The 12515-nt window shown below is 49.9% G+C and overlaps 1 protein-coding gene across 1 annotated transcript; it reads right to left on the bottom strand.

The window, feature by feature from the left end:
• Positions 1–9208: 9208 nt before the first annotated feature.
• Positions 9209–11643, bottom strand: HTR1D (5-hydroxytryptamine receptor 1D). Its single transcript, XM_068150940.1, has one exon. It carries the CDS (start codon positions 11245–11247, stop codon positions 10111–10113), a length of 1137 nt encoding a protein of 378 aa, XP_068007041.1. The 5' UTR covers positions 11248–11643; the 3' UTR covers positions 9209–10110.
• Between the last annotated feature and the right edge of the window lie 872 nt (positions 11644–12515).

Below are 12515 nucleotides of genomic sequence, written 5' to 3'. Positions count from 1 at the left end.
CTTGACGTCAACGGCAGCGGGGCGGGGGTTGCCCCGGTCCGGACGCGGTGCGGCGCCGCGGCGCCCTCCCCCGGCTCTGGAGCGGGCGGGGAGGTGCCGTCGGCCATTTTGGGGGAAGGGGCCGGGCCGCCTCGGGGGGCGGAAGGTGCAGAGGTGGCTGAATTGGTCTCGGGGGTGCTGCCTTTTGGAGGGCTCCGGGAGGACAACGGGGATGCCCCGGTGGATGGACGGCGACTTGCCGGGGGCGGGTGCCGTGGGACGGCTGCGGGACGGCGCGCGGGGTGCAGGTGGGGCCCGCCGGATCCCCGCGGGATTGTGCACGGAGTCCTGCAGACAGTCCTGCAGACAGGCCCCCGGTGGTTCCTCCTGACGCTGCCACCGGCTTGGCCTCTGGCACCCCCGCAGGGCTCTGGAGGGGCTTCTGGCCGGGTGGGCACTGCCGGTGCCTCAGCAGGCGCTCCCTCCATGCCCAGGCACTTCCCAAGTGACCTCTTCGTGAGAGCAGAGCAGGCGGCTGCCTGCCAGGTGGCACAGAGGGGTTGGTCCTCCAGAGCCTTTCGTTGCAGCTCCCCGGCGGTGTTAACCTCGGGAAGTTTAAGGCTGAAGTGAGGAATAAAGTGAGGACCCGGCTGTAGTTATTTCCAGCTGTAGTATATGCGGCCCAAAGCTGCTCAGATGAGTTCAGAGACCACAGCCCTTTCAGGGCCGGCTGGGAAAGGCTGCTCAGGGTATTCCCGGGCTGCGAAGCACAGCTCCGTGGCTGAGCTGAGCGGTGGCGCAGCTGCAGGCGCCCGGGAGCAGTGGTTCAGGGCTGGTGCACAGCGCTGGGCTGTGGTTGCCTGCCTGTGTCCACCGAAGCGCCGGTCAGCAGCTGGTGGCACCTCCAGCTTCCCTGCTGGGCAGCGTAACGTGGTAGTCTTCAAATCCATCGTCCCCTTTTGCCAGGGGGTATGTTAGGTGAAGCTGTTCTATTTCAGACCATGCCAAAGGGACATGCTTTGGGTGCTAGGTGTTTTGGCTCTGATGAGGCTAGGTGATAATGTTATGGTAGAATATTGCCCATGGTGTCATACCGAACTAAAGTGCTACTCCTTGGTGCTGCTCCCATAGCACACTGACACACACTCATTCTGAATGAAGTGTTAACATTTCAAAGTGAACTTTCAAGGTTTCCATCTGCAATCCAAGCTCACACAAAATACAGAATGAGCAAGACCTTATTTGTAGGCAAACTGAGGAGGGCCTGTGTCCACCCATTCCAGCTGGGGTGTGTTTGCTTCCCTGGAGCTCCACCTGCACACAGTGCTCAGCAGCAGAGGCTCCATGTGCTTTGTGCTGCAGCCACCCTCAGCAGGCTTTCTGGTTCTCTGCTTTTCTGATGCCACTTGAGCATTTCCAAACTGGTCTGAGGGAGCTTTGCTAGTACAGTGCCAGCTCTTGCAATCCATCTAGCAGTGATGTGTCTGTGTTTCCACCGTGAAAAGAGCTGAAAGTAACAAAAGCCTGAATGGCCTCCTGTCTGTGGATGGGTGCAGCAAAGTAGAGAAGATCCAGCACCAGGTTGGGTATCAGGTTCTCAATATGGAGACCACAAAGGAGTTTAGAGCACTGAAATACTTAGGAGGCCAAATCCTCTGGTTATGAGGCCAGAGGTGAAGGTGGCTTGGGTAACACTGCTCCTGCAATGTTGAACCTGCCTCACAGTAGGAGCAAAGTAGGGGATGTGGGGCACAGTCATCTGGATCAATTAGTTGAGAGGTGGTTGAGGTGATGCTGTGGGAGGACCACCCCGTATGCAAAGTCAGCACAATGGAATCTGTTTGATCTTGCTGACTAGTTCAGCAAGTATCCAGTGACACTGGCCAGGTCCAGTGCCAGGCTTCCAAGGACAACCCACCACTTGTGTATCAAGGCAGGATTTAAAAATGGGATCCTTCAAGAAAACCTCCCCAGACCATTCTGTGGCTGCAGCAAACCTGGATCTGAATAGTGATTCAGCATTCTGAGGAGGTCTGAGAGGATATGTTCTTGGGAGTGCGCTTTCCATGGGATCCAGAGTGTCTGCCAGGCCCTGGCATATGATTGAGAAAAGACATCTGCCAGCATGCCATGCAGGCTGTCTGCAGTAGATGTTCATGGCAGTGTCTGAAAGCACTGACCTGGTGGTGACTGCAGACACAGCCCTGGTCACAAGTGTAAAACCTATGATTTTTAATGGCTTTAAGTGCCAGGAAATGGCATCTGTGTGGCCTGAAGGTACAGCAGCCTTTGTGGGCACCAGGTGGGGCTGATAAGACAAGTCACCCTTGTACTTGAGCAGTTTAAACATCTTGCAAGATACTTAAAATATCAATAAATCATGGAGTGGCCTGAGTTGGAAGGTACCCTCTGTGCTTGGGCAGAGAGATGTCCCACTAGCCTCATTCAGCATAGCCTTAAATACTCCAGGGATGAGGAGTCCACAGCTTCTGTGGGCAAACCATTCCAGTGTCTCACCACCCTCATAGTAAAGAACTTCTTCCTAATGTCAAATCTAAGTCCCTCTTGCTCTAGTTTAAAACCATTCCCCCTCACCCTGTCACCACAAGCCCTTGTCCAAAGTCCCTCCTCAGCTTTCTTGTAGCCCCCTTCAGGTACTGGAAGGCTGCTCTAAGGTCTCCCCAGAGCCTTATTTTCTCCAGGCTGAACAGCCCCAATTCTCTCAGCCTGTCCTTATAGGAGATGTGCCTCAGCCCTCTGATGTTCATCTCCAACAGTTCCACATCCTTCTTGTGTTGGAGGCTCTAGAGCTGGACACAGTACTCCAGGTGGGGTCTCAGCAGAGCAGGGGGGGCAGAATCCCCTTCCTTGATCTGCTGTTCACTGCTTTTGATGCAGCCCAGCACATGTTGATGGCTCATACCGAACACCTCATCACCCCACACCCTGAAGTCTTCTTCATGGCTGCTCTCAACCCACTCAGCAGTCAGCCTGGATTTGTGCTTGGGATTGCCCTGACCCAGGTGCAGGACCTTGCACTTGGCCTTGTACTTCATGAGGTTTTCTTGGGCCACCTCTGCAGCCTGTCCAGGTCCCTCTGGATGGATCCCTTCCCTCCAGTGTCTTAACCACACCACACAGCTTGGTGTCACCTGCAGACTTGCTGAGGGTGCCTCGATCCCACTGCCCATGTTGCCAGCATCCAAACATGGGTGTTCAACACACTGCAGAGAGCAGTCACTAGACAGAGCTCCTGAGTGTGCCGTGGCCAAGCATTCCTCCCTCCACAGCTGAGTCACCATGATGAGCCCTGTGCAGGTTCAGTGTGGATCCAGACCCGCTGTGGAAGGTGGGTGCCTGCTGAATGCCCGAACCCTGGTCCTAGCCTTGAGGTGTAGTTGTGTAAATCATAGCACAGCTTTGTCCCTGGGCATGAGGAAAACATTCTGCATCTCTTCATGGAGATTTTGGTGGAAGTGGCTTCTCTCACCTTGAGCCTCCCTCTCATAGGCTCAGGAGCTGCAGTGGTGTCCAGCAGGAGCACAATACTAACATGACAATGATGGCATCTGTCTTGTTAGCACAAAGACCTGCCTGAGACCCTGATGTGTTTGGGGATGCTTCCCAAAGGCAAGGGAGGCCTGGTGAAAGCTGTATGCCTGTAACTACCTGTCAGTGTTGGCTCTTTGCTGGTGGTGAAGCACCTGGGGGTTCTGGGCTAGGACAGGGACTAGGCCTGTCCCTGCCATCAGGCTCAGCACCAGCTTCATGTAGTGGGTGTGGAAGGCTGTGTGTAATGAGTAGAATCAGCAGCAGGGCTTGGGTGGCACCCAGCCCTTGGTTGGCAGGCTCAGCTGATGTGCAGCTGGTGATGCAGATTTCTCAAATAAGTAAGTTTAGTGTTGTGAGGTTGGAGGGTTAGAAATTCTGTCCTGGGAGAGGAAATGTGATCCATAACCTAGAGGGAAAGAGGAGGAAGGAGGAAGCTGGGCTGCTCTGAGGGGAAGGAGCAATCTGTTAAAAAGCTGATTGTGTTCATGGGGGCCCAGGGCAGCCACCAAACCACCAGCCAAGAGGACAGACAGGGACAAGGGGAATGGAGGGTTTAACAGGGTGAGGAGGCAGAGCCAGCTCTTGGCTGGTCTGGGGAGATGCTGAACACAAGGTGACTGACAGGGAAGATGGGCACAAAGTAGAGGAGCCTAACTCACCCTGAAGAGTAAAGAGGACCAGGACAGCGAAAACTACGTGGGCTGGAACAGGAAGAGGGGGCAGACACAGGGGAGTAGGGGAGGAGGCATGCAAGAGGTTACACTGCCGGTGTTGTGCACTGGTATAAGGTAAGCTGGAGAAGGCTGCTCTGCTTGTGGGCAGGTAGGAATAGCAGGGTGCACCAAACCTGGGAGGAAAGCAGCCATCTCTTTCTTACATGGAAGCTGGCCTGGATCAAAACCAGTATGCCCAGCAGGAGTAGGGAAGTGATCATGCCCTGTACTCGTCCATGATGAGGACACGTCTCAAGTACTGGGGTCAGCTCTGGGTGCCACAGGATAAGAAAGACACTGAGGTGCTGGAGGGTATCCAGAGAGGAGCACTGAGGCTGGTGAGGGGTTTGGAGGGCATCATATGAGGAGCATCTGAGGGAGCTGGGGCTGTGTAGTGTGGAGAAGGATGAGGGGAGATCTTACTGAGTTCTACAGATACCTGAGAGGAGGTTGGAGGGATGCTGGTGGTGGTCTCTTTTCCCAAGTCACCAGCCACAGGATGAGAGGAAGTGGCCTGAAATTGTGCCAGGGAGGGTTAGGTTGGAGATGAGGAAAAAAGTCCTTTGCTGCAAGAGTGGTCAGGGATTGGCACAGGCTGCCCAGGGAGGTGGTGGAGTCCCCATCCCTGGAGGTGTTAAGAAGCTGTAGATGTGATGCTTCAGGATATAGTTTCGTGGTCATGGCAATTGGGTTACAGTTGGGCTGGATGATCCTAAAGGTCTTTTGAGCCTCAGGGGAAGTGACAGAATCTGTCAGGTGCTTGATGACAGAGGCCCCAGCTGGGTGTAGCAGGTTTGAACAAACAGTAGCTCACGCAGTTCATGCACAGCTTAACAACATGAGAAGTGGATGGCCACAGGATGCCACACACGCCAGAGGCATGAGGTTGAAAAGAGACTAGGCAAGTTCACAGAGAAGAGATCTCTCAGTGGCTATTAAATATGTCTATGTTCATGAAGTCCTTGAACAGACTCTTCAGCTATTCTTGCTGCTCTGTTTCTATGGTGAATTTAAATGAGGTGTCCAAGTCAATCTAACAGCTTGTCGATGATATGTGCAGTTCTGCTTCAATCCTGAGCCCTGCTTGTGGCTCTGTGCTGCTTCTGCTGCACCAGTCCTGGCATTTGTTCAGGTCATTAGACTGGCAGAAAATTAACACAAAGTGAACACTTTCCTGCCAGTTCAGTGAGGTGATCCAGCCCAGTTTGCTGAGCCTGTGCTACCCAGCAAATCAGAATTAATTCCTTCTTGCCACAAAGTAAGGAAAATTGGTTTGGTTTGGTTTTTAAATGGAAGTGGAGATTCTTCTGGTATTACTTGATTCCAGGTATTCAGACTTAAAGTATCTATAACATCAGAGTCCTGATAAGACCCTGGTGTTTATTGAACTAGCTTCTAAAAGCTCCTGACAGAGTTGGAGCCTTGGCTGTACTGGGTGTCAGAGTTTAGGAGTATTATTAAACACAGTAAGCAGGAAAAAGGAAAGCTCCTTGTGTGAGCAGCAGTGAGCTGCAGAGCTTTCTAGTCTCACATCATTATCAGCACTCTATATGACAACCAGCATAAATTTTGTTGGATTTGGGTGGGTTTTTTTTGTATGTATAACTGTTTCTTGTTCCTGTGATTAGCAAGATACCACCATTACCTCCCCTAGGAGCCTGCAACCACATCAGGGCACAGTAACGAAGGTACTGAGAGGCATGCAGCAGTATCTGAATCAGATCGATGCCTTGCTCAGTTCATTCTGCTGCCACCTTCCTCTTGGACAGAAATCATGTGCTATGGCATTACAGTGAGAATGTTCTGTCCTCCTCAGACCAAGGATCTTCCTACTTCTGCACCAGCTTCACAGGAAGCCAGAACAGGACATATCTGGGAAACACCAGGATGGGGAGTGGCAGTTGCTGGGAATAATAAACAGGATCTGCACACGCCAAGAACAGGGTTTGTCTGAATACAGCAGACATCTCTGCTACAGATTCTTCCATACAAGCCTCATTTCGGTCTTCCTTCCTATGGAAAGGAAGTTAAAATGTTGTTGTTGAAATCAGTTGAGTTTAGAGCATATTTTACCCCTTCCTGGACCAGACATCTGAGAAATGCTAGCTGAGTGAGGCCTAAAGGATGCATTTGAGAGTGCCAAAGCTCATAGAATCATCAAATTGTCAGGGTTGGAAGGGACCTCAAGGATCATCCAGTTCCAACCCCCCTGCCATGGGCTTCACACACTTCACACTAGATCAGGTTGCTCACAGCCACATCCAGCCTGGCCTTAAAAACCTCCAGGGATGAGGCTTCCACCACCTCCCTGGGCAACCTGTGCCAGGCTCTGCACACCTTCATGGTGAAGAATTTCTTCCTAACATCCAGTCTGAATCTACCCATTTCTAGATTTGTTCCATTCCCCCCAGTCCTATCACTCATCCTTGGAAGGCTGAAGAAAACCTTGAGTAACATGATCTGATATCACACCTGGCCCTGCCTTGGGTAGGACTTTGGACTAGCAACCGCCAGAGGTCTCTTCCAACCTGAGTTACTCTGATTCTCTGGATTGCGTATCCTCAGACCTGAGCAAGCACTGACACTCACTGTCACTGCCTTGTGGGATGTCAGCATTAGCTGCTCCAAGGCTTTGATTTCAGTGATAGAACCAGGCATGAGGCCACCTGAAGGACACTTTGGAGGAGCTCTCTAAATGAAATACAAGCCACAATTCAGCATCATTTGGACAAACAAGTGAGAACCTTGCTGCCAGATTTTCTCAGGACCACTGTAACCAAAGGGCTCTCTGCTGGACATCCTGAAACATCAGGTAGCAAAAGAGTAGTTCATAAAGGACCTGGCTAAAGGCAAGCCCTGCTGTAGGCAGCACAAAATCATCTTCCTGAGGGAATGAGGAGATGTCACATCGTGGGCACTCTCATGCTGTATAGCTGCAAGAAATGTTCTAGGTGCTCTTTGTTCTGGGGATCAGCCATTGCTGGCAGTGCAATCTTGTTCTGCTGTGCAAAGTCAAAGGCTTCTCCAAATCCTTGTAGATGCTGCAGAGATCTCCAGTCATGAGGACCCAGGCTCTTTAAATATATGAGCTCAAAGCTGACTGAAACCCTAATGTGGGACAGTACTGTACAGGAAGACCTGTAGCACCCAGACCATGATGAAGGTTGTTCTGAAACAACACAGTCTGTGTCCTGTGGGGAGGAATTGGGACTTTGTCTGTCTCTTTTAGAAGGTGCTAGTGTTCTGGAATGTTCAGTATCCTGTGTTAAGCTAAGAGACTTTCTGCCAGTCTCTGCAAATGCTTCTTTGAGTTCCAGACTCTGCAGGATCCTGGAGATGTATCTTTTTGCATTCATGCAGTTGTATAGGTCCCCTGTCACAGGCCCAGCATGAGATCCTGTATTCCAGTCTTATCCTGTATCCCAGCCTTATGGGATGCCTACCTACCTCAGCTACCACCAGACCAACACTGTCCTGGTGGCCATACCATCTGTCCCACAATGGTATCAATTATGAGTGTCCTGAACACAGAGATGGCAGCCCAACAAGGAGCCTGGAGGTCCAAGGTGTGCACTGCCTCTTCACTCAGAACAGCAAATTAAATGGTACCCACCTCTCTGCACTACTTCCCCAGGATGGTTGTGCTCTGCCAGTTTGTGTGTCCCCAGGCACAGTTCAGGTGTGAGCACAGGGCAGAGAATCACCACTGCCAGTGGGCACTGCACACTCTCTGGATTCAGGCTGTGTGGATGTGGCCAGATAGTGGCACCAACAAAATCTCTGTAGCTGGACTGTGTTAGAGCAGCTCTTTCTTGTGAGGGGAGAAGAGCTGTTTCCCAAACAGGGCAGCCTTAACTGTCCTCAGTGTGTGTTGTGAGAGAGACTTCGGTTCTGTGACCTACACAAGTGCTCTGCCTGATGTTACAACATGTAGGTGGTCCTGGGGCACTAATTCATGGTCCACTCAGCAGAAACAGCAGCAGCAGGAAGAAGCTTCATGACTATGCAGCAAATACAGAGACTGAAGAGCTGTGGTGGACCTCAGGTGTGGTGGACAGTGTTGGGATGGTGTGCTAGGTTAAGCCCAGCCCAGGAGGAGTGGGCTGAAAAAAACCCTAGCCCCAGGTGGGCAAAGAAACTTGTCACCCACCCAGGAGGAGGGGTCCCCAGCTCAAAGTTTATTCCACTCCCACTTGCTGTCCACAACTCTGTTTAAGAGGGGGCAATTTCCTGCCTCTCCCTCTCTCCTGCCCTCGGCTCCTGACACCCTGCTGCTGCTAGGAGCTGTTACCTACGTGACTGGGCCTGTTCTACATGGTCCCAGACACCTAAGGGAACTGCATCTAAAGAGAATCCATCTTACATCCAGAGCTATGTCTGCTTTTGTATATATTTTTATTTATCCCTTATACCTTTGTAACCTTCCTTTTACTTAAGTGCCTTTTATTTTTTGTTAAACTTACCTTCTTACTTCCAAATCAGTGCAAGAATGATTCCTTTGTAGTTTTACCTCTCTCTTCTCCTCTTGACTAATTTTCTTTCCTTACTGGAAAAAGGGGAGAGGGGAAGAAACCTAAATCTGTTCCATTGGACATTTGGGCTCCAGGCAAAGCTTAAAGCACAATGGATGGCCACAGGAGTGGAATGTGGAGATGAATGTGGGCAGGCTAAGAGCTGGAAGGGCAGTCAGAAGGATGTGTGGATGTGATGCTTGTGCTGTAAAACCCCAGAGACTCTCTAAAAAGTTCCATGACCTTTGGGCTGCACTCCTTGGTGTGCTGTCCTATCCAAGACTTCAGCCAAGACCTCCACGTGCCAGCTTTGCATCTGCCAAGTGGGGGATACAATCTCCCAAGACAGAGAAATGCAGCTTAGAGGAGACCTGCTCCACTCCCCACAGCCCCAGAGGAGGGTCCTGAGGCTGCAATCTCTGACAGATGTTTATTTGACAGAACTCCACAGACAGTGATGTCACATCCACACCAATGCCCTTAATCACCAAGGTTTTCCTTGCCGAGTCCCCTCATTCTGTCCTCTCCTATTCCCTGTTTCTTGGAGTCAACTTCCTGCCTCTTTTCTGAGGTCCCAGCCCTTCCACACCGGCACTAAACATATTTTCCTGCTTCAGTCTGTGCATGCAAACAATTAAATAACAGGAGTGTCAGACTGAGGTACTTTTCAGTGATTTTCATGCTGTTTATTTTGTAGTATTTCTGCACTGGCTATTCAGGATGAAATGTGTAAAACTGGTTTCAAATTCTCTTCTTCCTACAGTTCACCAAAAGCGTGGCTTCAAGTGCAGTGTTTGTAAAATATCCACAGAGCTTCCATGCATGCTGTGCCTTCTGCCAGCTGTGTTGCACCACGCCTGAGAAAGTCCCGGGTTTTATCAACTTCAAAAGGGTGAGATACATGCCATAGAAAATGTGGACATCAGATCTTGTTCTCCAGAAACTATCCCAGCCTGCAGAAATGCTTAAGGACATACAGCAGAGATGCTGGCACCCTGCAAACAGGCACACACCTTCCTGCTGTCAGCTTACGAAGCGATGTCAGGATTGAGTAATCTGCATCATCTCATACAAACTCAGCTCTCAGGTTCACGCCCCTTCCCTTGTTAGAGAGCTTGATTCATGTGTTGATCTCACACACACAAATGATCACTGCAGAGACCACAGACAGGTTCAGTTATGGGATCTAGAATTCCAGTCAGAGAGTACCAAACTGGCAATAAGTTCCCTGCTCCATGCACAGCACAGGGGAGCAGCAGGGACGCCAGTTGCTGCTCCATACCTTGGGAATAAAAGCACAGGTTTCCAGGTAGGCTGCAAGGTTGCAGAAGGGGCAGCAACACACCAGGAAAGGCTCAAGGTGAACACTTTTTGAGATGTATTAGTTTATGGAAAGCCTGCTTAAATTCTTCATTAAAAGCGGTATAAATCACTGGATTGATCAATGAGTTTAAGTAACCTAACCATGTAAAAAAGTCCAGTAGGATGGGATGAAACCAACAAGCATCTTGGCAGATTGGTAGGACTAGGGACATGACAAAAAAGGGCAGCCAGCAGAAGATGAAAGCTCCCAGGATAATGCCTAAAGTTTTGGTGGCTTTCCTCTCCCTTGCAGCAGAAATTCTTTTCCTTTCCAGGACACTATCTGCTAGTTTTATTTTAACATGGTTGATAAATACTGGGGACCCACCTGAGTGGGAATGCCCTTCATGAAGGCTGGCATTGATGGAGCAGAGGGAAGAGCCGGCAGAGCCGGTGATGAGGTGTGCAGTAGTGAAACGTTTTCCATACAGTGAGGGTGGCCTCAGAATCCTGGATCGAGCTGCTGCGTAAATTCTGCCGTACAGTATCAGGAGGAGCACGGTTGGGATGTAGAAAGCTCCGCAGGTGGAATAAATTGTGTAGGAAATTTGTTCTGTGTTCACAGTACACTTTGCAATTTCTTCATGAGCTTTCACCTGCCTCCAGAAGAAGGGTGGCACAGAAATGCTGATGGAGATCATCCACACCACGGCAATCATGAGTGCGGCTCGGCCGGCGGTCCGGCGTTTGGCGTATTCCAGAGCGTCTGTGATAGCCCAGTACCTGTCCAGAGCAATGACACAGAGGTGCAGGATGGAGGCTGTGCAGCACGTGATGTCTGACGATAACCAGATGTCACACAGCACCTGGCCGAAGGCCCAGGTGTGGGTGACCGTGTAAGCAATGCTGATGGGCATCACCAGCACAGACACCAGGAGATCAGTCACGGCCAAGGAGCCAATGAGGTAATTTGCAGGTGTGTGGAGCTTTCTAGTCAGAAAAATTGTAATGACCACAAAAACGTTTGCAAGGATGGTTGCCAAAGTTATAATGGACAGAAGGACTGACAGCGAAATCTTCGTCCCTAGCAGCGCTCCATCATCCAGAGCCAGGGGGGGGTCAGTAAAATTCAGTGACCTGTTTGCTGAGCTCTGCAGAGAGAGCTCTGCTGAATGGTTGTACTGAGTCATCCTCTGCTCCAGTTTCACTTCTCACTCTCCACTGTAACCTTTCTGGGACAATGCTGACTTCTTTGCTGAAATGAAACTTCTCATACTGGAGTCCAACAGTGAAGAAATATGAACTCGTTGGAAACCTCAGCTTACTCAGCAGATGAGGCACTGCTAAGACAGATTTTCCTTCACATCAAAGACATGATTAAAGCAAAACGGTAGCATAACCATCCAGACCTGACTGTGGTGGATGGCAGTGCAAGTGATGCTGGTGAGGGGGAATTTAGGTGGTGTTCATCTTGAGGATTGCTAACATAATTCTGTATTATCTTTTATTCACAGCTCCTCTCCGAACTAATCTGCAAAGCTGCATAAATCAACACTGAAGAATGAGAGGCTGAAAACCAAGCAGCTGGGCATGTAATTGATGCCTCTGCCATTAAGCTATCATTAAGAGCATTCTCCTGTCCTCTCTAATAGCTGGATGTCACATTCTTTATATTTACAACAGACACTTTACTGCTAGAGTACCCAAGACACAAAACAATACTGTCTGGATTCCTTCTGTAAACATAATTTCTGCCAGATCTGTAAATCAAGACCACTTTGTGAGAAGTGCAGAGCTGTGTTTTTTCATTTAGTCCTCCAGACCATTCAGTTTTTCTTTTCAACATTCAGCCTTCAAATGAGGAAGTCAGCTGTTGGGTACCAGCATTCCATTTGTTGGTGCTGAAGCTCGCAGGATGTTCCAAGTAATGAGATGTTCCTGATCATGCACATGGTGAATGATTGTAGCAGCCTGTGGAGCGGTGATTCCCTCTAAAGGAGGAGAAGAGACTGCATAAGAGGATCTGGAAAAAGAAAGCAAATGTTTTGAGTCTGGAGTGGTGATACAAGAGCTGTGGAAATGGAGAGATAACAGGACACAGTCTGCAGGCTTTCCATGAGCTTTGATTCGCTCAGTGGAACCTGAAATCTTTACAGATCTGAATAAAACATCCTAAGACAGATTTCCTCAAGACCTTTCATTCAATTCCAACCACAAGTACCAGACTGTCACTTACATCATTGTCAACCCAAGCTTCCTTGAGAGAGATCATGAATATGGGTCATAAATGGCTTTGAAGTCTGCTGTCAGGGCTAAAAAGAGAGACAGTGAACACCTCCAAGAAGAAAATCAACAGGCAGCCTCCTCCCAACCACTGAATAGAAATGTAATTGACAGAAGTAAGAGTCACTCAATTTGGAATCTATAGAGCAAGAGCATCATATGACCAGGCTGGATC

This window comes from Melanerpes formicivorus, unplaced genomic scaffold (assembly GCF_026170545.1).
Source record: "Melanerpes formicivorus ecotype bairdi unplaced genomic scaffold, bMelFor1.0.p_v2 SCAF_21, whole genome shotgun sequence".
NCBI classification, from domain to species: Eukaryota; Metazoa; Chordata; class Aves; order Piciformes; family Picidae; genus Melanerpes; species Melanerpes formicivorus.
Note: the sequence above shows the minus strand (reverse complement) of the source record. Positions and strands in the feature narration are given on the sequence as shown.